General features: G+C 48.9%; 1 protein-coding gene across 1 annotated transcript in view; it reads right to left on the bottom strand.

Moving 5' to 3' along the window:
- PRMT8 (protein arginine methyltransferase 8) overlaps nucleotides 1-25,520 on the bottom strand; it is a gene marked incomplete at both ends in the record, with an annotated part of 87,585 nt that overhangs the window by 30,530 nt on the left and 31,535 nt on the right. Inside the window, 3 exons of the mRNA XM_080705963.1 lie at nucleotides 9,901-9,964; nucleotides 13,795-13,950; nucleotides 22,003-22,188. Of these exons, the coding sequence (XP_080562089.1) occupies nucleotides 9,901-9,964; nucleotides 13,795-13,950; nucleotides 22,003-22,188 (406 nt within the window). The remainder of the gene's footprint in view (nucleotides 1-9,900; nucleotides 9,965-13,794; nucleotides 13,951-22,002; nucleotides 22,189-25,520) is intronic.

The following is a 25,520-nucleotide window of genomic DNA, read 5'->3' as shown; positions in this document are numbered from 1 at the left end:
TGCAGATGGCTTTCACATTTATTATCTTAACAATCCTCCTAGGGACTTGTGCTGCTTGGTTTTGTCATGCCACGTGCCTAATGAGACAACTGGAGTTCAGGGGAGCGGCGCTGCTGCTGGGCGACCTCCCCACAGGCCCCCTCCCCACCAAGTGAGTGGACACAGCAAGCCTGGCCCGCCTGCCACCTGGGATTGCTGTAGACATCAAGCAGCTGCTTAGGGGGTGAAGAGAAAAGAAACCAGAGCTGGGAAAGGACTAACCTGTCCTTCTCCCCAAAGCTGGTCAGTTTGGTTGGTAAGTGGAGGAGAGACGAAAATCATGTAGGGCCCATCGTCCCTGCTGGTGGCCCCTACCCCAGCTCCCTGCCCTTGTCTTCTAGAGGGAGCAGATGCATCAATAAACCTTTATGACATGGTCCGAATCCATCCATTCTGGAGCCAGTGGTGATGGGGGAAAGAGAGCACGAGCGCCTTTGCCTTCCATACCTGTAGAACTGGGAAGATGACCTGCAGCAAACAGACCCATTGCTGGAGAGGCCCGGATGAGCCCACGTCACCTCCATACAACACATACCACGATACAGCGCCCTCTCCCTGCCCACACCATCCAGAGCTGGGGGTTCTGCCTTGTCCCGGATGCATGACCTTCCTGGCTTGGCAGGCTAGCCTGCTCTGGCTCCCTGGAGGGCTCAGAGCCACGCTGCTTAGCCAGAGCTGAAGTCCTGCTGCGTTAGCTCTGAGCCCTCTTCTGGATGGAAACCCCACCTGGCATCTCTTCTCCCAAGCACTGGCTGCAATAATCCTCAGCTAATCAAAACCACACAAGGGATTTATCCCATCCCCAAACATCAACTATCATGTGGAGCCCTTGCACGCACAGCCTGGTTTGTACCCAACACAAAGGCCGCTGGCGGATGACTGCGTGGACCTGGCCAGTGGGCGGGGAGCGGTACTGTGCAGTGGTTGAAATCGGCTGGAAAGCAAAAGGCAGCAAGGCTGCCCCTAGGTTCAGGTACCTCAGGAATCATCCCAAGGTTCACTCTCACTCACTGACTATAAAAGAGGCTCACAAGAGGCAGGAGGAAAGTGTCTCCCACCAAGGAGTTTATGCACCTACCCTTCCAGAGCAGCAGGTTATACACTGGCAGATCCAACCAACTACGAATTGACAATATTTGAAAAAAAATCATGTCTGTACTAAACACAGATCTCTTGTCATTACTGCCTAAGCACTATAGTACAGTAACGATTTATGTTTGTATTAAGTGTTGTAACACAGAGGTGATCTAAAGTGTACAGGAGGATATGTGTGTACATGACGTGCAACTCTTTCACATAAGGGACTCGCACATCCTCAGATCTGGGTTTCTCCAGGGCATCCTGGAGCCCATTCCCTGATGACACGGGAATGACAGGATGGCAGTCTTCCCCCACCCTTAGCATGCCTGGCTTCTTCAGCCTTCAGGTTTCTGTTTCAACGTCCTGTTCCCTCACTACCAGGGCTGTGCTGGCCAATGTTTAACATCAAGCTCCAGAAAGAAGAAAGGAAAGAAAGGGAAGGAGGAAGAGATGAGTGGAGGGAGGGAGGGAAGAAGGAAAAAGAGAAGGCGGGAGAGAGGGAGGGAGGGAGGCAACCCTGAAGCACAGCACCTGCTGCTGCTCATGGTGTAAACACTCCCACCATGGCCGATTTCAGGCCAAGGATACAATATGGCCCCACGCAGGGCTGAGACATAGTATGTGCCCAGATCTGGCCCTTGAAAGTAAATCCCCTGGTTTTTTTTTTCTATTTTTCTATCATATTTCTTTCTAAGCACTTTCACGATTTATAATTATATGGTGATGTAGTTGGTTCCCTTGTCTTCGTAGCTGTCTCCTCTGTGAGACCAGGAGCTTCACGACACAAATATTTTATCATCCTGATCACACTGCGAACCGCCTCACACCGGGCCCTGGGGTCTGGTATGCAGGACAATAAGACTTGAGGGGAAATCAATGAAATTTGCTTCTGAGATTATTAATGGGTTGTTTCACCAGTAGTTAGGGAAAGATGTAGTGAGTGCCAGGAGCCACTAGTACAGGTTCATTAGAAACAATTACACATGATTACTCTCACTTCTTCTTTTGACAGGGTTATTAGTCAAGTTAATAAATGAAATAACAGTAGTGACAACAGCTAACATGGGTTGGCTGCAATCTGCTCACCAGATACGGCTGTGCTATGCAGGGGTGTGCACAGAACTTAACAATGGGCTCTCCAGAGCATCAAAGCCTGATGTGGACATTCTGCTCCTTCTCGATAGCAAAGGATACTTGGAAGGATTTGTACTTCCACCCTGCTCAACGTCCAGCCACCAAACTGTGTACCCGGTCCACAAACCTGCTGAAAACTTAGCAGCGCTCAGAATCCTGGAAGGAGCCTGCTCCCAAATGCCAGTTTTATGGCAGCAGCTACACAACCCTCACAGGGACTCGATAAAGTATGAACCAGCGTCTTTTCCACGAACGAGAAAACTGAGATGCACAAAGCAAGTTACCCCAGACCGCAAGCCAAGTCTGGCAGAGCTGGGTGTGAACCAGGAAGCCTGGCGCCAGGGCCGGGGCTTTCGCCGTGCCCATGGGGACTTGCGCTAAGACTTTGACAAGCCCTCGTCTCTACCTCCTAAAGGAAAAGATGACGAGTGACCATGTGGCTTCACAACTGGCCATGTGACTGCACTCCAAGGAGATGGTTTAAGAGCCCAGTGTAGACCGGCTCCAGGAACTTCCACGGTCACGCGGGGCACCCAACAAGTGTGCAGGCGTGCAGAGGGACAAACCAGGAAGTCTCCGTAATTGGTAATGGAAGACCAACTCTCACAACCCAACCCTCACAACAGAATAAAAACCATGACTCTCAGTTTGGATTCAAGACGTCCACCAAGCAGATAGTGCTTAGTTGACAGGGCCTGGCAGTAGCAGGTGGCTAAGGCATAGGTTGTAGCTGATTTCTCACTAGTACGAGTGTGACCGTTTTCCATAACTGTTGATGGGAACTCGAGTGGCTGTAAGAAGTACAGAGTCTGGCCCTTTAGTCCCCTGGGGATGCTCCTTTCTCTTGTGTTTTTTTTTTTTTTGGGGGGGGGGTTGTTGTTTTGATTTTTGTGTGTTGGAGGTTGGCCTCGAACCCTGAGATCCTCCTGTCTCAGCTTTCCAAGTACTGGGATTATAGGTGCACAAAACCACACACATCCAGTTGGCTGTGCTTATTTCTTACCTCTGAGGGTAAAAGAGATGCCAAAGCATACATGGTCCAAGGAGAAGGGCCTCAATCAATGCCTTCCCAAGACATTCTACCTCGGAGCTAAACCCAAGCACTCTTTTTTTTTTTTTTTTTTTTTACTTTTTGTTTGGAAAGAGGGTCTTGCTAGGTTGCTGAGAGTCTCACTAAGTTGCTGAGACTGTCCTCGAACCTGCCATTCTCTTGTCGCAGCCTCCCCAGAACTGGGATTACAAGCAGAGGCTCTTAAAGGCGAAATCACGTGACCAAGTCGAGGTGACCCCTCTTCAATTGTCACTGTGTTGCATCACGCTCTCCCAAGGTCTCTTGCTTAGAACATGATAGGCCTTTGTCCTTTCGTTTTCTGAGAAGCAGTGGATTCTGATTTTTTTGGTTCTAAAATTATATAAAATAATTCTATCAATCTGCACTCCGATGTCAATGTTCACAAATAAACTGACCTTTTGAAGCATCTCAGCAGCCCACTGGTTTCCTTGTCACGAGGAAAACAATAGTCCTTAGTACTTAAGTCAGAGAGCCGCGGGAGCGTGTACGGGCCCCACGTGTGAAGGCTGCGGGTCTGCTGCAGGTGGCTCCCCGTAGGTGTGCGTCTACGCGTGGAGTGCCTCTGGGAGCAGGTATTCCATGCACATGTTGTTATTTATGTCTCCACACCTACGCTCCCAAGACCCACACGATCAGCTGTGGTAGCGTTTCAGAAGCATCTCCATGGGAGCATCCACGCAGTCAAGCTGTCCTCTTTCTAGTCCGCGTGCCGAGCCTGAGTGAGCTGATGTGGTGGGCAGTGCCCTGGCGGCCTCACCAGCCCCAGCCACTGGGGCAGCCTTTGAGGAGGAAGACATGAAGGCAGCCTGGCTTTACAAAGGCTCCTTGGCCCCTGGGGACAGTGTGTGGGAGGGGGAGGAACAGGCAGGAGGGTTGGGTGGCTATTCTCTGGGGGACAATGGCTTAGCCTTCCTGGGCCTTGGCCTTGGTAGCACAGAATCAAAAGTAAGCCGTCAGCCAGGCACGGTGGTCCATGCCTGTAATCCCAGTGTTCAAGAGGCTGAGACGGGAGGTTTGTGGCCAGCATCAGAAAAAGGGCTGAGGGTGTAGCCTGGAGGTAGAATGCTCCTGGGTTCAATCCCCAATACAGAGAGAGAGAGAGAGGGAGGAGGGAGGGAGGGAGAGAGAGAGAGAGAAAGAGAGAGAGAGAAGGAGGAGGAAAGAAAGAAAGAAAGGAGAGAGAGAGAAAGAGAGAGAGAGAGAGAGAGAGAGCGCAAGCGCGCGCGCTATGAGCTATGCTGCCCAGAAAAGGTAGGGTGTGGGGGACAAGGGCTCAGCACAGGATGCTGAAGTTTGAACAGGGAAAGGGCAGCCTGGCCTGGCACATCACAGCCTAGCAGGGTGAGAAAGCACCCCCAGGGAGGACTGCACTGGTGTGGAAGGGTGGAGCCCCCGAGGTGAGGAGGGAGGACCTCACTGGAGAAAGAGAGGACACTATTCAACAAACCACCTTGCAAAGGGGGCAGGGCCGGGAGTTGGTGACTGTGGGAGCTTGGATACCTACAGAGGGGCTGATCCAAGGAGTAAACATAAATAGCAGAAGTCTGGCTTCTCAATGTCAGAGAAAGGAGGTTCAGATATGGAAAGGGCGAAAACTAGAGTCAGTCCTGTGGTTAGAGGTAAAAGTACCATGTAAACTCATAATTGGTATGTATAGACAGAAAAGGAAATCAGTGTCATACAAATGTGTGTAGACACACAAACACATGTCGCCCAGCTCTCTGCAGTGAAACAGCCCAGGGGCATCAGTACCCTAAAAACAACAAGCACACCCAACCCCAGATCTTGGGTCCATCCACCCTTCCTTCCTTCCTTCTTTCCTTCCTTCCTCCCTCCCTCCTTCCCTCCCTTCCTTCCTTCTATTCTTCCTTCCCTTCTTTCTTTCTTCTTTTGTCAGTGGGGAGTGAACCCCAGGAGCATTGTCTGAGCTACACCCCTGCTTACATTTTATTTTGAAACAGGGTCTCACTAAGTTGCTGAGGCTGGCCTTGTGGAATCAAGGGGAAAGAGCTGATTCCAAAGTAGATGCATGCAAAGCACAAGCGGAGCCTGGAAGATCTGCGCCAGAAAGCAAGAAGCCTTGGGGGTGGGGGGGAAGAGTCCTGTTGAAAGGACACAGGAGCCCGTGACCCAACCGGGGCAGTCAGAGTACCAAGGCGAGTGTGATAATAGGTAGAACACGGTAAATAAAAAAGTGGGAGTCTCCAGTGGCATGAATAGATAATGAGTAAAAAAGAGGGATGGATAGGTAGATACACACACACACACACACACACACACACACACACACACACGCCTTCATACCTATAGACATTCATAGATGTAAGGTGTTTGAGTTGAAATGTCTCCCTAAGGCCCAAGGGTTAAAGGCTCGGTCCCCAGCTGGCGGTGCTATCTGGAGGTGGTGGCAACTTTGGGAGGTAGCTCCTGGTCAGTGAAAGTAGGTGGTACCTGGGGGTGGTGTGTCCTTGAGGGGCTTGCTTGCCCTTCCCCTTCCTCTCTCTGCCTCTGGGCTCCCCAGTTTTGCCCGCCACACCCTCCCCACCAGGATGGATGTTCTGCCTCAACACATGCCTCAAAGCAGTAGGGCTGTGAACTCAGTCTGACTATGGACTACTGAAGGCTTGGGGACTGTGAACCCAAATAAACCTCTCCTCCTTTCCAGTTGTTTATGCCAGGTATTTTGTCATGGCAATGGAAGCTGACTAATGCAGAAATGCTAAGATGGTTTCAAGGCACCTCCCCCAGAAAATCTTGCTAATTGCAAAGGTGAACAGAACAGCTTTGGTGCAGAGCAGCTTGGTAGACACCACCTTCGCCAAGTGGTCAAAGCCAGTGCCATCGGGACAAGTCAGCGTGGCGTGTGATGAGAACACAACATCTGGTCTGCGGTATTTCTGTCCAAGATGCATAACTTGGACCCCTTCGTGAGGAAACATCACACAATCCCACACTGGGAGAAATCCGACAAAATGCAACTGGAGGGAGGCCTGACTGGTCCAGCTGGAAGGGAACAGTCACGACACCACATGGAGCTCTCTACTCTGTGTAGAACTCTTTGGCTATAAACGGTGTGTTGTGAACAGGATCGGGAGGTCAGGTGATCATAATGTATTCATGTTACACCCTGATTTTGATGGCCACATGGTGGCTGTGTGGAAAACTGTCTCTGCTTGTTGGTGATATACATTAATGTATTCAGGGATGGTGGGGGAGCACGCCGACAACTTACTCCACATGGTCCAGGAACAGAAAATGCCTGCTCTGTTTTTACCTTTTCTGTAAATCGAGTGTTTTGAAGGTTAAAAGAAGGAAAGGGGAGGAGAAGAGAAGTGGAGTGGAGGATGATGGGAGTATGAAGCGGAGGAGGAGAAGCAGAGGGGCTCCTGAGGAGGCTGTGTGATTCCTGATGCTGGCAAGCTTTCAGAGCTGAGCAGATCTCCCCTGAAGTAAAGGCGGGTGATTCCTCAGCTGGTGCTAGCCAGCTCTCGCTCTGGGGCTGCCCCACGCTCTCTTGCTAAGAACCCTGGTAACCCCCCAGGCACAGTCAAACTCAGCGGTCTCTTCTGTTCCTCTCTTACTGATTTTGATGGCCACATGGTGGCTGTGTGGAAAACTGCCTCTGCTTGTTGGTGATATACATTAATGTATTCAGGGCTCCCCACTGCCCTGGAGCCATGGTAGCCCACTCTCTCCAGGGTCCACCAGTGTCTCTGAACGTGTCTCCTCTCTTTCCTTGCTCGCCCCTTCTCCTCTGTGTGACCTCCAAATGGTGAAATGCCCTCCAGCTCTGTTTTTGTTATATTTCTTTCCTCTAACTACACATTGTCCCTAAGTGATCTCATCCTGTAGCTTTAAATAACATCTAGATGTTGATGACTCCCAAGTTTGGAACTCCTGCTCTGACTCTCCCTGAGAGTCTAGACTCGCAGGTCCAAGTCTTACTCAACTCAACGTGTCTGCCTGGGCACCCGGCAGGCACCCTCAAAACCCAGCATGTGCAAAGGAGCACCCCGAGGTCTTTCGTGCTCCTGACCACCATGAGTACTCCACCTGCACCCAGCTGCCATGTAAAACTCTGCTTGAGCCAGGAGAGCTCAGCTGTGCTCCTTCTCGTTCCCACACCAATCCACTGGCAGCAGGCATCTCACCTCCATGTCCAAGGCTATCCCACAGTGAGTGGTCATTTTCTCAACCTCCGCTGCCACCACCCGTCCACGTCACAGTGCTCCACTAGGGAGCACAGTAGTAGCCTCTTGACCTTGCATCTGCCTGTACAATTCTTGCCTACAACCCATCACAACCCATTCTCCATAGAGAAGCCTTATTTTCCCCCCTCAAAATCCTCCAGAAGATTTCTTCCAGAGAATGAAATCCAACCTTGTTTGCCGAGCTGTAAACCCCTGTGTTTTCTACCCCTTGGGCATGCCAAGCCCGATCCTGCCCGATGTCCTCTGTACTGGCTGGAATTTCTGTCTGGATATTCTTCCTCTGAACCTGGAGTTTTGGGTTGAATGTGTCTCCAAAAGTCCATGGGTTGGAACATTAATTTCTCAGCGCAGAGGGGAAACTGGAAGCGTGGCTAGAGGAAAGCGTTTGGGTCATAGGAGTGGAGCTCTTGTAAACAGATAAGCATTTCTCTGGACAGAGGGGTTAGTAATTGCCAAAGCAGGCTGTTGCCCCCCTTGGCTTTCCAGCTCGCCATGTGACCTCCTTCTGCACATACCCGCTTGCCTTTCTGCTTTACAAAGTGAGCTAAAGCAGCAAGAGGCCCTTCCCGATCTCGGACTTCTCAGCCCCCAGAACTTGGAATCAGAATAAACCTTTTTCCTTTATAAATTACCCAGTCTTAGCGTTATGTTACAGCAACAGAAAACAGATTAAGATACTTGATCAACCAGCGTGGTGGCGCACGCTTGTAATCCCCGCGCTTGGGAGGCGGAGACAGGAGGATCGCGCAGGTTTGAAGCCAGCCGCGCTGGCGTAAGAGTCCCTGTTTCCAAATTTTAAAAGTATAAAATAGATCTGGGAGTGTAGCCCGGAGGTAGAAGGGTTTCCAGGAACCCCAGTACCACACACACACAAAAAAAAGATACTTGATCAGCCTGGCTTCTTCGTGCTGTTCAAATTTGAGCTTAAGTGTGACTGCCTCAGAGAGCACTAACCTAAGGTAGCCACCTGGTCCCTTTCTATCCTATCACCCTACTTCAGTGACCAGAAGAGCCCTTATCACCACCTGGTGTCTTTCCTTGGCCTCTGTAATTCCACACCCCACTGGAATGCAGAGGCCATGAACTTGGGGACTTCACTTGCTCCCTGTCTATACCCAGAGCCTGCCTCGTGAGGGCACCCCTAGAAGTCTGTCGGATGTATAATGCCACTGTTCTTTCAAGGAGCCTGTGGCAAGCGGGTCAAGCAGCAGACAGGAGAGGTGGCAGCGCTGAGGGCATGCAGAAATAGGTCTGCAATCTTATGGGGAGACGAAGGTGCCTGGTTCCTCAGGTCAGACCCCCAGAGCCAGATCCTCACCCTGCAGGGAAGTAGAAGAGCTGTGAGGGGCGGTGAAGAGCATGACTGGAACTTCGTGCATGGAGCGGAAGGGCCTCTCAGCACAGAGAAGGAAGGCTGTGCTGACTCAGTGCCTGGGGCTTGGCAGAGCTGCAGAGAGCCCAGACTTCCTCGGGAGTGACCAGGAGGATGCATTTCTTGCCTCCTGCCCTGGCCTCTTGCTCTGAACTCTTTCCCCTTGCCCAGGTCTACCCGCTGGCCTTCCAGCCGAGATCGTGGATGGACATACCCTTCCTCCCAGCCCCATTCTTTCCACCCATGTACAGGAGCTCTTTCTTCTGGGCTTGACCCCTGCCAGCCCTGTTCACTCCACTCCAATTCACTCCCCTGTATTCTGACTCCGTGTCAACTTGCCACACTCCTGGCCTCACTGCAGCCCCAGCACCCAGTGTGGTGTCCCCAGAGTTCCAAGTGCAGAGTCTGATTGCAGGTCTGAGCATATTGAGAAAGGGCTGGGGAACATCGTGGTCCATGGAAAAGGCGTGAGAAGAGGAAGGGAAGGGAAGGGGATGCATCTCTTTATAATCAGACTCCAACTTGAAGAAGGTCCCACTCCCGAGAACATCCTGGTTGCCAGGACAACCTATCCGCAATAAGGTCTGTGGGCAGTGGGTCTGTCAGGATCCCACTGAGTAGATGATGGGGAGAGGTAAGGCTGGGGGTTGTGGAGAGAGAAGAATAGGAAAAGGAAGAGCTGCCATGCTACAGCACTCAGCAGGTGGCCGACAGGTGGGGCCAAGCGGAGGGCATGACAAGTGAGGATTTAGCCACAAGTGGGGTTTGCTGAAAGCTGAAATGGAGTAAATCCAACCACTCACTGGTGTGGCGGGGTGGGAACCTGAGCACCCCAGGGCTACGTCTTGCTAACAGGGGCCATGGCTAGGTGCTCCCCTCCCCAGTCCAAGTGCTCTGCACTCTCCCGTTAGGTCAGTCTTTGCACCCAAAATGGAAACCACCAGCCCCTCACCCTCTCCCTCCAAGGGGAAATGCTCAAAGGTGTGCCTTACTGTTGTCCAAGTGGTTAGCCTTAATGATCTTCTCTGAGTAGTCAGAAATACTGGAGCACTCGATCTAGAGAGAGCACAGAACAAAGGGGAGAGGTGTCAAAAATAAAAAAAATCACAGCATATCTGCCATAGTTTGGATCTTGAGTGTCCCTCAAAGGCACATGTGTTGAAAGCCCTGGTCACCAGGCTGTGATGTTATTGGATAGTTGATGAAGCCTTTAGGAGGTGGGGCCTAGCGGGAGTAAGTTAGGTCTTTGGGGATGTGCCCTTTTAGGGGATACATACTAGGACACCAGCCCTTCCTCTTCTCTCTCTTTACCTCCTAGTCTGCCCTAGGTAAGCAGCTGTGCCCCAAAAGGCACTTCCTCCATGATGTGCTACCTCATCGCAGGCACAAAGCCCATCATGGGCTCAAGCCTCTGACACTATGAGCCAATGAACCTGTCCTCTTTATAAGCTGCTTAGGTCAGGTATTTTGTCACAGTGACAGAAAGCTGACTAACACAACATCCAACACCAATTTAATGGATGGAGAAGTAGAGGCCACGAGAGGCACAGTGACTTGCCTACGGCCACCCAGTGAATTGCGGCAGATTGAGAACTGAAACCTGGCCCTCGCATGTCAGGGCTAGCGCCTTCCACTAAATGGATTGCTTTTGCCAAGGGGCTAAAACCTAGGTGTAGGCCATGATGGCAAGCCTAGTCTTTGTGCTGGGGATTGTGGATTCTCCCCTGCCCTCTGGGCAGCACAGACCTCCCAGGCAGAGTGAGAGACAGAGCCAGGCGAGAGTTGCTGCAAGATTGTCCCCCCAAAATCCCCCCATCTAGCCCTCCCAGGGTAAAAATGGGCACATTCTTGGACAGATACTATCTAGAAAAACGCCAGGTCAGGACCTCAGGGCTGGTCTTAAGATCCTTCCCTTCCCCATAGGCACACAACTTAGCTGTAAACACTTGCTATGGTTTGGATAAATGTCCCCCAACTGCCCATGTGATAAAGGCTTGGTTGCCAGCTTTGGATCTACTGGGAGGTGGTGGGACCTTTAGGATGTAGGGTCTAGCTGGAGGTCTTTCATCACTGGGGTCATGCCCTTGAGGGAACTATTAGGACCCCAGCCCTTCCTCTTCCTCTCTTTCACTGTGGCCATGAGACAAAGCCTTCCTCTATCATATGCTCTCACTACAATATGCTGCCTCACCACAGGCAAGAAAGCACCATGGACTGAAACCTCCAAAACTGTGAGTCAAACAAACCTTTCCTCTTTTTAGGTTGATTGTCTCAGATATTTTGGGACAAGAATGGAAGGCTGACTTACACAATCCTTCTGCAAACTCCACCTTTGAAAGAATGTGTTCCTTTTAACCTGGAAATCTTCACAGGCTTCCTAAATGTTACAAGCAAAGGCCCAACATATTTGAGAGATTAGCGGACCAGAAGCTCACAGCAGGGCCTCAAGGGATGGTTGGCGATCAAGCTCCAGACTAGGGGTAAGAGTTCTAGGATGTGCTGACAGAGAATGCTGGAGACAGAAGGCCATCTGCCAAGAGCCATCCCTAGCTCCTTAGATGGCAGTCCTGGCTGCAAGGCCCTGGCCTTCCGTCCCTCGCCTGCAGATCTCTGCTCCTGTCCTCCTCTTCTGTCCTCGTCACCCCCATCCCATCTGCATGAGGCTCCTTAGATGAGTGGTAAAGAACACGGGCTCTTCGCCAAGCAGCTGGACTCTCATCTGGTCTCACAACCTCCTAACTGTGAGGAATAAGTCGTGGTCCTCCCAGGTGGTCATGTGCGGATGAGATGAATCCAGGGGCATGAATCCAACCCACCTGCCCCGGCACCAGAGTGCACAGGCCAGCAAGTCCCCTCCCTCCGTCTCCTCCTGCTCATCCCTCTTCTGTCTTTATATCCCTTTCTACTTATTTTTTCTGGTACAGGGGATGGAACACAGGGGCATCCTACTTCCGACCTACACCCCCAGTCCTACTTTTTAGTCTTTATTTTTTTTTGAAACAGGGTCTCACTAAGTAGCTGAGGCTGTCTGTGAACCGCAATCCTCCTGTCTCCGTCTCCCAAATGCTGAGATTACAAGCGTGCACCACCACGCCTGGCTCCTCTTTACTTTTTGACCCGCTTCTATTTCTCTGGCTTTTCTGGGTCTCTTGAGCTGTCTCTCTCCCTCCGTTTCTCTTGTCCTGCCTCTTGTTCTCTGCTTCTGCCTCCACTTTCTGTTGCGGGCGGTGGTCTCTCCTCCCTCTCTCCCAGCCCGTGGCCATGCTAGCTCCTCCATGGGAGACGATCAGTGGGTGGAAGGGGAAGCCTGGAACCGGAGCGACTGTGAAATGAGCCATCCTGAAAGAAGGCCGGCTAAATGTGGTGGAGCTGTTTATGAGAGCTGTTGGGGAGAATGGGAGGCAGACAGCCTGTGCCAAGTCTCCACAGCTGGAAGGCGCCAAGCGGCGCTCCCGCGAGCTCCTTGGCAGGCAGGAGCACTGGTGACTCGGGAGCCAGGGACGGCAGCGCTGCCTTCCCCGCCGGACCCCGTGCCCACTCAGGCAGGTGCTACTTAGGGCCTTGGCACTGGGAGGCGATGCACCCAGGGTCACCAGAGGGCATCAAGGCCAACTCTGCCCTGCCACAGCCCACGCCCAGTGAGAAGAATCTGGAAGGAAGCCTGGCATGGAAGGACCAGAGCATCAATGGTAGTGATGACGATGATGACGATGACGATGGTGATGACGATGATGATGACGATGATGAAGAAACAGGAGGAGAAGACGATGGAGATGATGAGATTCTTGGGCATCATGGACCCCTCCCCTCAGTCCATGCCCCAGCTGAGTGCTCACAGCTGTTCCTGGCCAAAGCACCCTGAGGGCTTCCCAGGCTTCCAGAACACTCTACAGCCATGGTCCAAGTACTGTCTGCACTAAGCCTAAAGGCAGAGCACTATCCCTGCTGGGAGCCTAGGGCTGAGCCTCTGGGGCAGGAGTTGCTGGGGGACTGGAGGGCTGCAGTGGACCCAGGAGCCTGAGGTTCCCCAGGGTAGGCTTTAGGGTGGCCCTGTTGAACGTGGGGCTAAGGGGGCCCTGAATGCTGCTCTGCTGGCCCAGGGGCCTCTGAGCCCCCCCATGCCAGGAGTCTGATTACAGTTAGCCTTTCATTTTGACCACACTTAATCCCCTGTGTCCAGCCTTGGACCTGGGTATTGTTTTAAATGTTAGCCATCAGCTGACACTCCCAGACCATCTTTCTCCAGGCTACGTGGCTGGCGGTGAGGGGCAGGTGGGGACCCAAAAGAGCCAGCCTCTACCTTGGCTTGGAGAGCTGTAGCAGCTAAAGTGTCCGAATGCATAGGGACCAACTTGCCCTTTCAAGAAGAAAGAGAATGTCCCATCCCCTCCGTGGGCCCTACCTCCACCGCAATAAGGAGCCTTCGAGCATGTACCAAGCGCCAGGCTCTGTTCTCAGCACTGTCCACATGCCCCCCCCCCTCACAGTCACTCTCTGGAAGAGGCACTATTATTATGCCCATTTTATAGGTGGGGAAACTGAGAAGCGCATAGTCCAAGGTCACACCCCTAACAGGTGGAAGAGCAGAGCTTCAAACTACAGCTCACACCTGGAACCACACTGGACCACACTCAAGCTGAGCATGGAACCAAGCACTGGATGTCAGGATGTCAATGGAATAGTCCCAGGAAAACCAAAAATTCACAGATGTCACCGGGGCAATGACTGGATGGCACGGAACCTGACCTGCCTCCTGAGATTCACACTTGGTTTTCTCTCCTTCTACTCAAAGGTGTGGGCCAAGTGTGCACTGCTAGGGGGGACCCAGGAAGGCAAGGGCAGGGCTGGCTCTGTAGAAGCCAGTATGAGGGGGCACCCATGCTCACCCCAAACACCTTCTTGGCTCCAGCTTTGGCAGCAAACATGGAAAGGATGCCTGTGCCACTCCCAACGTCCAGAACCACTTTGTCCTTGAACACGTGTTTGTTGTGGTACATGGAGTTCCGGTAAGTGAGCGTCCGTACCTCGTCCTTCAGCATTTCCTGTGGGGGAAGGATGAGCAAGACAAGGTCAAAGCCAAGACAAGGTCAATGGGCTCGAGGCACCTGGGAAGGCAGCAGGGCTGTGGTCCAGACCATGCCAGCCAGTTCTTCCAGAATCACAATGACATCACACACGAGAGAGAGAGAGAGAGAGACAGACAGACAGACAGACAGACAGAGCGCTTCACATCCTCACCTGGGAAAAGCTCCAATGTATTAGAAAACAAAAACTATAATCATTTCAACACGGTATGAGAGGTTCCTGTTAGACCTGCGATGGAAACTTCTGCCTCTATAAAAGGACTGTTGTGGAACAGGTGATTAAAGGAGGTGTTAGGAATGTATTTTTTTTTTCACTTGCTTGTTTTTAAGAAGAGAAAACGTGCTCTTCTGACCAGAAGTAAGTGCTTTGTAACAACAGAGGAACCTGATACCCTGTGAAAATGGTTTACCCCCAAAGAGAACATTTTTCTGTGCGTGATGGTTTGGCCATGAGTTCTGGTTATTCAAACTGTCAGTAAACAGTTTTAACTAACTCATCACCAATGGTATTAGAGATCTCTTTTGGAAATTAACTGTAGTGAAGTCTAATTTAGGTATAGTAAAAACATCAATTTTAAGTACCATCCTATATTGCTTAATGCCAAGGATACATTCTGAAAAAAAAGCACCAACAGGTGATTTTATCATCATGTGAATGTCACATGAACTACAATGGCCGTGAGGTCACCAGGCGAGATAACCCTATGAGACCACTGTGCTGATGTGGTCCACCACTGGCCGAAACTTCACAGTGTGGCACATGGCTGCGTGTGGCTCAGGGTAAGGATATGCACAGCTGTGCGCCTGTGTAACCGCCTCCCAGACACACAACATTTCCTTTGCTCTGGGGACTAAGTCATGCTCCTTTGGAATCCATTCCCAGCCGCAGCCCACACAGCCAATGATCTGGTTTTTGTCGCCCAAACTTCCTCCTGCCTGTTCTAGACTTTAATAAATGGAGTCCTGTGACTTGGACCCTGGATGTCTTACTGCTTTTGCTCAGCAAAGTTCCTGAGATTCATTCGCGCTGTCGCGTGTATCCAAGGTTTGTTTCGTCCTCTTGTTCAGTAGTATTCCATTGTATGAGCACACCTACATTTTTTTTATTTGTTCACTTGATGGTTAGGTGGATTGTTTCCAGGCTTTTGTTTGAGATTTTTTGTTTGTTTGCTATCATTAAATAAAACCACTATAAAAATTCTTTTTTTTTTTTTTTCTGCAGTACTAGGGATGGAACCCAGGGGCATTCTACCTCCAAGCTACACTCCCAGCCCTAGTTTTTATTCTTTATTTTTAAAAACAGGGTCTCACTGAGTTGCAAAGGGCCTAAGTATCTGAGGCTGTCCTCGAACCCTGATCCTCCTGTCTCAGCCTCCCGAATGCTGGGATTACAAGCCTGCACCACCACGTCCTGCTAAAAATTCTTGTATAAGGATGTATGTTTCTATTTCTCTTGGGTAAATACCTAGAACTGAATTTCCTGGATCTTGAGGTATGTCCATGTTTAAGTTCATCTGAAATTGCCAATTTTTTTTTTTTTTTTTCAAAATAGCCGTGCCATTTTAGCGGCTCTCAACAACACCCGAGCCTTCAGGGTGTTTCATATCCAGTGACTTAGCAGTGTTGCTCTTTTTAAGTTTAGCCATTTTGGGGGACATGAACCGATGTCTCTGTGTTAGTTTTAACTGCATGTCCGTGATGACAATTAGTGAAGATCACAGCTCTTCATGTTTATCTTCTTTTTACACATCTGTGCAAGTCTCTGTCATTCTTTCTATGAGCTGTTTGTCCTGTCCTTACTAAAACGTAGGAGTTGACATCATCTAGAAACCAGTCCTTTTTTAGATATTTTCTCTCAACGCATAGCTTACATTTCCCTTTTTATATCTTCTGAATGCAGTTTTTAATTTTGATAAAGGCCAGTTTTTCAGTACTTTTTTCCTTTTTTGATTTGTGCCTATTGAATCTACCCCCTGGTCACAAAAACAGTCTATATTTTCTCCCAGAAGTTTTAATAGTTGTCAACTTTGCTTTTAGGCCTTTGGTTTGTGTCAAAATAATTTTGTTTGAGTTTAAGTTAAGTGTGTAAGCTCATCTTTTGTCATACAAGCAAATGGCTCAAGTACCACTTACTGAATAGACAGTCATTTTCCCCATTGAATTACCTCACCATCTTTGTCAAAAATCAATTGAGTTTCTGTGTATAGTCTTTTCTACTGTGATCTGTTCATTGAAAGGCTGATTTGATTACTGTAGCTTTATATTAACTTTGAAATAATGTAGTGAAAGTCTTCCAACTTGATTCTTATTTATTTGATTACTGTAGCTTTATATTAACTTTGAAATAAAATGGTGAAAGTCTTCCAACTTAGTTCGTATAAGAGTTTTATTTTTTTCTAGGCCCTTTGCATTTTCATATAAATGTCAGCCTCAGTTTATTAATTCATACAGAGTAATGAGATTGACTGGAATTGTACTGAATTTGTGGGAGAATTGACATCTTACCAAAATTGAGTTTTATAAGCCAAGAATATGATACCGTTCTCCATTTATTTAGGTCCTCTTTAATTTCTCTTTGGAATGTTTTCTAGATTTTAGCAGAGAGATCTTGCGCTTTTTCCATTAAATTTATTCTTAACTCTTCCGTGGTAGTGTATATGGCATTTTTAAGATATCCTTTTCTGATGTGTTAATGTAAATATTGACCTTGTATCTTGCAACCTTACTCATATAACATATTAATTCTAGTATGATTTTTGTTTGTCCTGTAGATTTTTCATTTTTTATTCGTGCACTGTAGTCATACATCTTAATGGAGCACAAGCTGGTAGAGGTAGGTATTCATGCACACATGTATTTAGCCCTTCCCCAACTCCCACCTCATTCCCTTTCTTTTCATTTATGAAGAATGCTTATTTTACTTCCTTTTCTTTTCTATTCATATGCATCTTATTTTTTGTCCTTTTTTTCCTTGCTTTACAGCACTGGCCAAGATTTCCAGCAAAATGTTGAACAGAATTGTAGAGGATACACATCCTTCATTTGTTCCAATATATAACAGCCATTAGTAAATATATTAGCTGTAGGCTTTCCGTAAATGTCTTTTATTAGGCTGAAAACGTTCCCTTCTATTTTTAACTGGTCGAGAGCTTTTATTCTGAATTGTTCTTTAATTTTGTCACATGCCTTTTCCTCATTAACTGAGATAGCATATGACTTTTCCCTTTATTTTGTTAATGTGTTAAACTCCACGGATGGATTTTAAATGTTGAACCAACATTTCGACGTGCTGAATTCTCCCTTTTAAATATTATTGGGTTTTCTTTACTACATTCTTTCACAGGAGTTTGTATCTGTGTTTATGAAGGATGTTGACCTGTAATTTTCTCTTAACCTCCACTGCTAATAAAAGTCATGCTGGATTCATCTCAGAAGTTAGAAGGTGTTCTCTCCTCAAACATTCACTGCAAAAGTTTTGTGAGACTGGTAGTAAGTGTTTGATAGCATTCACCAGTAAAACCATGTGGGCCTGGAATGCTTTTTGTGCAAAGAGTTTAAATGATAAATGCCATTTATTTAACTGATGAAGGGTTCTTTTAGTTTCCTGTTTACTTTGTTTCAGTTTGGAAAGGTCTTTTCTAATGGCTTTATACATTTCACCTAAGAAATGCCAAATATATAGGTACATTATTGACATAATATTCTCTCACTGCTTGCTGAGTATCTGTGCTACCAGTAATGATGCCCTTGCTTCTACTTATGATAGTGTAATTTGTGTTTTCTCTGCTTTTTCTTGATCACGCTAGATTGGTGCCATCAATTTTGTCTTTTCCAGAATTAGCTTTGGGCTTTGCTGGTTTTCTCCGCTGTTCAATTTCTATTTTATTAACCTCTGCTGTTACTTTTATTTTTCTTTTCCCCTTTCTTCAACTTACTTGAGTTTTATTTGTTCCTTCGTGTGTGTGTGTGTGTGTGTGTGTGTGTGTGTGTCTGTCTGTCTGTCTGTCTGTCTGTCTGTCCCAGGGGCATTCTACCTCCAAGCTACACCCCAGACTTCTTTACATTTTTCATTTTTTTTGTTGTTGTTTGGAAACAAAATCTAGCTAGCTAGATTTCTGAGAACCTTGCTGTGTTACTGAGGCTGGTCTTGAACCCAATCATCCTCTTGTCTCAGTCTTCCAAGTACTGTGATTGTAGGCATGTGCCACCAAGCCTGGCTTTCTATACTTTCATAAGGTGGAAGTTTTGAATGTTGATTTCATACCTTTCTTTTTTAATATAAATATTTAAAGCTATGAATTTCCCTCTAAACATTGCTTTAAGTGTAGCTCACAAATTTTGATATGTTGTATTTTCTCTATCATTTAGTTTGAATTATCTTCTAATTTCCCCTGTATTTTCTTCTCTCATCCATGGGTTGTTAAGAATATTGCTTAAAGTCCAATCATTTGGAGAATTTCTAGATAACTTGTTTTTGGTTTCTAATTAAAAATAAAAAAGTGCTCTGTATATTTTCAATCTGTTGTGAGCCCGTGCTATAGTTTGAGTTCTGAATGTCGCAGAAAGGCCCATGTGTTGAAATCTTGGTCCCCATCCCATGGTGTTAATGGGAAGCGTTAGGAGGTGGGGCCTGGTGGGAGAAAGTTAGGTCACAAGGTCATGCCCTTGAAGGGGACACTGGGCCCCTGACCTTTCCTGGTTTTCTTTCTACTTCCTAGTTGCCATGAGGTCCACAATGTGCTTCTCATCATGATGTTCTGTCTTGCCACAGGTCCAAAGGCAATGGGCCATCTGACCATGGACTGAAATTTCCCAAACTGGGCCAAACAAGCTTTTCCTCTTTTTAAGTTTATTATCTCAAGTAGTTTGTCATAATAATGGATACCATGCAAGGAAGTCATTGAGGGTGAGCAGGAGTCAGAGGAAAATAGCAAGAAGTCAGAAATGTTCAGTCACAGCCACAGTTCAAAGCCCTAGCTGCCCCTCCTGGGTTGGCCGAGCACCTCTGGAGAGCCTGTGTCTGCTAACTAGGAGTTTCCCATGTGCCCTGCTTCAATTCACTGACTGTTGTCACTTCTCTGGCCCCTTCCTCCTTTCCCTAAAGCCCTAAACCACAGGAGCAAGGTCCTAAGGTACAAGTTGGGGAGAACAAAAGTCATGACTTTGCAACTCAGCCTGCCCAAAGAAAAGGCCCTCTCCTCTCCCTCTACCCTGCTTTAGTCAATCCTGGGGGATAGTCCAAAGATGCCCAGGCACTTCAGAAGAGAACATGCCATTCTCTGTTGAAAACAATTCCCAGCCCTGGGCAGGGGATGGCTCTGTCTCCCAGCCTGCTTGCCTGTTAAGCATATGACAGCACACTGACTAATTGCTGGGAAACGAGGCCCTGAAGAACAATCTAATTCAAAGGAGCCTGCAGCAAGACTGTCAAAAGAAGGGAGCTGGCCAGGAGCTGGCCAGGGCTCGGAACACAGACACACTGGCCAGATCTCTTCTTGAGCCTGAGGTACCAAGCCCAGCACTGACTCCAAGAGACACTGGAAAGTCAGAGCTGGAGTCCAGGAGGTCAGGGGGCTCGCCCCAGCTCTCTGAGTGGAAAGATCAGGAAGCACATCTGCCACTCCAGACCCTGCTCAGGACTTTGTCCTCAGAGCAGCCCTGGGTTGGAAGGACAGAGTCTTTTGCTCCCTGGCCCCTCCCCCAAGGAGGCTGGGTACCACGTCACATCTGGATGGAGCCCTGGGATGGGAAACTTCCAGAACAGCCTCCTGCTGTGCTCTCCAGAACACTCCCCAGCCTCATTTGGTATTATTTGTTCGTATGTACACACTAATCAAACCCGCTTCCACGACACTTGCTCACCACTGTTAACCAGGAGGCCCACAGCACAGCCTACCACATGAACTTCCTGGTTCTCTGGTTCTTCTTCTCTTGGTTTTTTGTTTGTTTGTTTGTTTTGTTCTTGTTTTTTGTTGTTGCAATACTGAGAATGGAACCCAGGGGCATTCTACCTCCAGGAGTCACCCTCAGCCCTATTTTTTTTTTTTTTTTCTGAACTGGGGATGAAACTCAGGGACATTCTACCTCCAAGCTACACCCCTAGCCCTATTTTTTTTTAATTTTGAAATCGGATCTCACTGAGTTGCAGAGGGCGTCACTAAGTAGCTGAGGCTGGCCACAAACCTCAGCCTCCCAAATGCTAGGATTGCAAGCGTGCACCACCATGCCTGGTGTTTCTTCTTCTTGATACTGGGAATTGAACCCAGGGGCATTCTACCTCCAAGCTACACCTTCAGGCCTTTGTATTTTTTATCTTAAAACAAGGTTTTGCAAAGTTCCTGAAGGTCTCACTGAGTTGCTGAGGCTGGCCTCAAACCTGCTGTCCTTCTGTGGTCAGCCTCCCAAGTACTGGGTTTACAGGCATGTGCCCCCATACCCAGCCAGCATCTTGTTATTGGTGGAAAGAAAGAGGACTGTGATGCAGCCAGCCCAGCTCCATACAGATCTTGCGCAGACACAGGTGGTAGAGTGTGGCTGCTTGGCTGCTTGCTATCTGGTCCCAAGCAGAGATCCCGAGGGCTGGATGATGGGGAATGAGCAGGCCTTTGCTCTGCACAAAACAGTGTTAGCAGTCCATCCATGTGTCTCCGACCTTCCACAGCTGATGGTCTTGGAGACCAAAAATACAGAAGAGGGAAGACTTCAGGGGTGACAGAAGGATATTTAGATGCCCACTATTTAAGGACCTGGGCGTTTCCCTAGCAGCCAGGGTCTAGAATGGCCTGGAAGGAAGGATAGATTACATGATGGTTAGAAATAAAGTCCCTGGGGCTAAATGTGGAGGTTTAATTTCTAGCTGTGTGCTCATTAGCTCTTGGCCTTCTGCAAAGAAACAAGGACAATGAGTTGCCCTGATCTGGAAAATGGGGACAAATAATAACACCGTCCTCACAGGCTGACTTAGGAGTACACACGCCAACAAAATAAAATGCTTGGAAGAACACCCAGCACGCAGTAAGCACTTTTTTTAATTTTTTAAATTAAAAAATGCTGGCTTTTATTATTTAATACCTTCCAGAAAAGGCACCACCATTTGGATATCACAGGGCTTACAGCAGCCTCTGACTGGAAGGTGGAGCTTGGAGACCTGTTCAGAAAATGCATTTGAGCAGCAAGCAAACTTTTGTTCCTTTTTTTAATGAGGAGCATGGAGACATTTCCCTCATAGGGTTCTTACTTGGATTAGATTAAAGTATACACACAATTTGCTTATAACTCTGTTTATCACTTAGTAAGCACTCAATAAATGCTTGGTGTTTGTTGGGGGCTTAAGAGAGTGCTAGAGATTGCAGGGGGGGGGGTATAGAGTGAGGACCAAATGCCCCCCTGTGGTTAAGAAGCCCCTGTTCTGTTTCATGGCTAATAAGGTTTCACGGGCTAGTAAGGTTTCATGGCTAATAGTATCCCCTGATACGGTAGAACATAGGCATTTAGACCTAAGAATTTCAAAGAACTAATCAGGAGTCAGACCTGAGCCAGGTTACCAAGGAAGCTGCCCATGCCTCTGCGCCTGGAGATGCTCCTTGGTGTAAAGGAGGGACATCATGACCCGTAGAGGCCCTTTCAGCTTTGGGACTCTGGCTGCGAGCACTTGAGGTCTGTTCAGGGACCAACACCATCCATCCACCCCGGATGTCCTGGGCTCAAGAATGGGGACAGACACGGGCTCTGAGATGCAAAACACGCACGCCCTAAGCAGCCCTCACCCTCTGGAACACACAGTCACACTCACGTACCAGGCCCGCTCACCCGCTCCAGGCCCACCCCTGGCCCTCCCAGAAGGACCCATGGGGAGGACAGCAGGTTAAGCAGGCAGCACTGGGAGAATTCACTTCAGGATGGTGCAGAGTTGAAGACACAGCGCCGCCTCTGCTGATGGAGATAGAGCAGCGGCACCAGGCCGTTCCCACCAGCCCTCCACCCCCTAACCCTCAGCTCAGGACACTTTACCTCGTGAATCCCAAAATGGGCGTAGGAGTCAAAGTAGTAATCTCTGGACGTCATCTCCTCTGGGTTCAGCAGCTTGGACATCTTGCCCCGTCCAGGGCAGCTGGGTTGAGTGGACACGTGATGGACATATTGCACAGGCTTGGCCGGGACGACGGGCTGAGGGGGCTGAGACGGGGGGCTGCTCACCTGAGGGGGAGAGAAGGGGCTGGTTAACACGTGTCAGGCCCCGCCCTCGAACTTCTCCTTCCCCTCTCCAGCCCAATCTGATCGCCGCAGCTCCCACTGGCGGAGCCTAGGGAGAGGTCATTGGGTGATGGGGGGCGTGGCCTTGGGAGGGATTAATCTCATTCTTCCTGATTAGTTCTCATGAGAGTGGCCTTATAAAAGAGCAACACTAGCCGGGCGTGGTGGCACACGCTTGTAATCCCAGCTCTCTGGCTTCCCACCTAACCAGGCGACCTCTCCCTCCTGGACACCTCCTGCCATTGAGCGTCACCCTCCATCTGGTCCTTGCCACAGCCAAGCAGGAGCTGGGGCCATGCCCTTGCACTACAGACTGCGATATGAATAACCCTCTTTTATTTACACATGACTCAGCCTTGGGTGTGCTGTTCTAACTCCAGAAAACTGACTAAAACACTAGCTATACAACAGTGGGCAAAGTTCTGAACCTGCCCATACCTCAGTTCCCCTCTCTAAAGTGAAAACCAGTGTTCTCTACCTCTTCTCGCTGTCCTGAAGATTAAACAAGTTTGTTCTGTTTTGTTTTTTCATTGCTGAGGAGTGAACCGGCGCCTGCCGCGTACTAGGCAAGTGCTCTACCACTGAGCTATATACCCCCAGCCCTTTTAAAAATCTTATTTTGAGACAGTTAAGTTGCTCAGGCTGCCTTCCAACTCACGATCCTCCCGCTTCAGCCTCTGGATTAGCTGGAGTTACAGGTGTGTGCCCACAGGCCAGCCAAGTTCCTAGAAAAGTTCTAGAAAAGTTTTAACAATTTTAAAAAAGGTCTAGGCATATAATAAGTGTCCATTAAACTAAAAGAAGAAAAGTCCCACCTGAGGCTTAGGAAGGTCGGGCTTATATTCTTGTCTACACCCAGCAAGTAACTCAGAGCTAAAATAGGACTTGGCCCCCCAAAAGCAGATCTCTTAGTTTCTGGTACCTCGCATCTGTTGTCATGCACCCCCCCAGTTTCTGATTTACAGCTTCCCCTGAACTTCAGCCATGGAAAGCCCACAATGGCTGACCTCCTGCCCGAGCCCTGCCAATGACTGCTCTTTCCGGATTCTCCAGTGCTCTCCCCCATCGCTGCCTGTCCCTGTGCCCTCCCCCACAGGCTGAGTGGACGGGGAAGAAGGAGATGCAGGTCACGGAGCTTCCAGAAACGAGAGGGCGGCTCGAACTTCACTACAGAAGCAGAGTCATGACAAAGAAGGTCTCCTTTCCCTGGATGCTCCACAGAGCATCGAGTTGCACCAGGAGCAGAAGCAAGCTAGAAGCCGGTAGAAGGGTGGGGTGCAGCTTGGTAGCCCCAGCACCGAAGGAAGGAAGGGAGGGAGGGAGGGAGGAAGGGGAGGGGATGGAGAAAGAAAAAGGGAGAGAGAAAGGAAGGAAGGAAGGAAGGAAAGGGAGAGAGTGAAATAAAGAAAGAGAAAAAGAAAGACAAGGGAGGGATGGATGAATGGATAGATGGAGGAAGAAAGAATGAAAGAATGATATAGGGAGGAAAAGGGGGGGGAGAGAAGGAGGGAGGAAGAAGGAAGGAAGGAAGGGTGGATGGATGGATGAAAGAAGGAAAGAACCTGAACAGAACTAAAAAAAAAAAAAAAAAACCAGAGAAGCAGGATTCCCCAGCAGCTGGTGTTCTGGGCTGGGAATTGGGGCTCCAAGATTCTCTCCTGGCTCTAGTAAAATTAAAAATAGAATTGAGAACAGATAGCATGATGACTGAAAACTCAAGCCCTGGGGCCACACGGACTGGCCCTGAGACCCAGCTTTGCTACTTGGCCACGTGACCGTGGGGGCCATTTGTCACCACTGCGTCTCAGCTTGCTCCGTCATCAATACATACTCAAATAAAACCTGCCTGGAAGAACTGTCAAGGTGTTTGGATGAGTTTGTAGATGCAAAGACTTTTTAGAATACTGCCTGGCATGTAATAAGTGCTTAATTACTTTTGTACTTAATTACTTTTACTATTATTCTGATTACAAAAAACATGTCCGTTTTAGGTCTCAATTTTCTCATCCATGAGCTGGGTTGACACAGACCTACTAACTAGCAAGGGAAATGGGTGGATCCCAGGGCAGAATAGATGGAGAAATCCAAGCAGCTCCATGCCCTCTGCCATGCCCTGGGCACAGACTGCCCTGGGTCCAGGTTGGGGGTAGCGAGCTGGGGGAGTGTGATGGTCCCGTTTTCCTGGTTTATCTAGGCTGACACCTCTGGGAAATAAGCATACTTCCCAGTTTAGAAACATCAGATTTCAGGTCGGCGAGCGCCTGGGCTGGCTGGCAGAGAGGCAAGCGGGCTGCCTCATTAGAATGCAGCAGGTGCGCCCACCCTCGGCTCGGATGCTGGTCACGGTCTCCGGGAGGCTAAAAATAGACTGTGTCAATTGCATACCCCCGTGCCGGCTGTAGAGTCACCTCTAAAGCTGAAGAAGGCTCCGTGCATGCAGCTGACCCCAATATTGACTCCATTTAAATACATTAAGGAGAGAAAAACTACTAGCTGGTCCAGGCACTGTGCGGAGCCATGGCTAGAGAACCTCCAGCAGCCCTTAGCTGTCACTCAACTCTGATTCCAAGGTCCCTATCCACAGACCCTCTCAACAGCCACCTTGGGAAGCATCTACTGTGTGACTCACTTTGCATGAGGCAAAGGGATGAATGGATTTGAGGGGCCACCGATTTCAGTAGACACAGGTCTTGGGGACAAAGACGTGACTGTAAGCCAATCCCTGGCCCTAAAGGCTGCCAGGGATTGTTCAGCCTTGCAGAGGGGACTTGTATCTGTCGATGGGCTTATAGGTGTGCCCTCTGCCAGGGGAATGCAAGGAAATAGCAGTGGTCTTTGAACCCTGAACACTCATTTACATGGGGTGTTGCTTTTAATTCCACAAATACCTTCTGAACACCCGTACAGTGGGCACCAGGTGGGTCAAAGGGAAGAAACAAGACACATACAGGAAGTAAACCTTCCAAGGACTCTGCTTTCTAGACCCTAAATGGCTCCAGAGAAGCTGAAATCAAGTGTATTTTGCATGCAAAAGAAGTTTAAGGGAATTGTTCAGAAAGTTCAAAAGAGGAGGAATTCGCTTCAACTCAGAGTCAGGGAATCCTGGGAGAGCTGGCCATGGGGTAAGGTGGGGAGCTTTTTAAATGGTTTTTGGTAGGTGGAGAGGAAATTTTAGGAGGGAGGATTGGTGGGAGCACAAAGGTAAAGGCCAAGGAAAGCAGGGAAGTTCTTTGGGAGCAGATTGGCTGAGGTGGTGGGGGATTCGGTCAGAAGGA

Source organism: Muscardinus avellanarius (genome assembly GCF_963383645.1).
Source record: "Muscardinus avellanarius genome assembly, chromosome: 11".
NCBI lineage: Eukaryota > Metazoa > Chordata > Mammalia > Rodentia > Gliridae > Muscardinus > Muscardinus avellanarius.
This window is presented reverse-complemented; position numbering and strand designations above follow the sequence as displayed.